This window comes from Myotis davidii, unplaced genomic scaffold, assembly GCF_000327345.1.
Source record: "Myotis davidii unplaced genomic scaffold, ASM32734v1 scaffold221, whole genome shotgun sequence".
Lineage (NCBI taxonomy): Eukaryota > Metazoa > Chordata > Mammalia > Chiroptera > Vespertilionidae > Myotis > Myotis davidii.
In genome coordinates, this window is record NW_006293349.1 from 3,132,039 (window position 1) to 3,132,670 (window position 632).

The 632-nt window shown below is 41.0% G+C and overlaps 1 protein-coding gene across 1 annotated transcript in view; it reads left to right on the forward strand.

The window, feature by feature from the left end:
* Positions 1–632, forward strand: part of ANKAR (ankyrin and armadillo repeat containing) — a 41,211-nt gene that overhangs the window by 2,561 nt on the left and 38,018 nt on the right. The window contains exon 2 of the mRNA XM_006767102.2: positions 506–630. Within this exon, the coding sequence (XP_006767165.1) occupies positions 506–630 (125 nt within the window). The remainder of the gene's footprint in view (positions 1–505; positions 631–632) is intronic.

A 632-nucleotide genomic window follows, 5' to 3' on the forward strand; every position in this document is an offset into this window, starting at 1 on the left:
CGATGTTTCTAACTCTCTATCTCTCTCCCTTCCTCTCTGTAAAAAATCAATAAAATATATTTAAAAAGAAAGAAAGAAAGAAAGAGAATGGAAATCTATTGTTTTATTAAATCTATTATTTTTAATTCTACACCTGTCCATCGTTCTTTTTCTTTTTAATATATTTTATTGATTTTTTACAGAGAGGAAGGGAGAGAGATAGAGAGTTAGAAACATCTATGAGCTGCCTCCTACTGGGGATGTGCCCACAAACAAGGTACATGCCCCTTACCGGAATCGAACCTGGGACCTTTCATCTGCAGGCCGACGCTCTATCCTCTGAGCCAAACCGGTTAGGGCTGTCCATCTTTCTTTACCCTGCTTAGTTACCCATCGCCTGCCTGCTTTTCACTGTAACAGTTTTGGTTGGCATTTCATGATCCCTCCCCTGTCATGTTAGGACTTTGATCATGAAGCCCTGTGTTCGACCTGTCACTCTCTAAACTGTTTCTCTTTCTCTGTGAAGGTTTGATTGACATTACAAAGGACCCAGACTTTGAAGGAATCTATGATGAGGACATGAATGAAGACCCAACATACAACCCCAACTCCCCTGAAGAGACCGCGGTATTCATGAAATACGCCGAGAACAT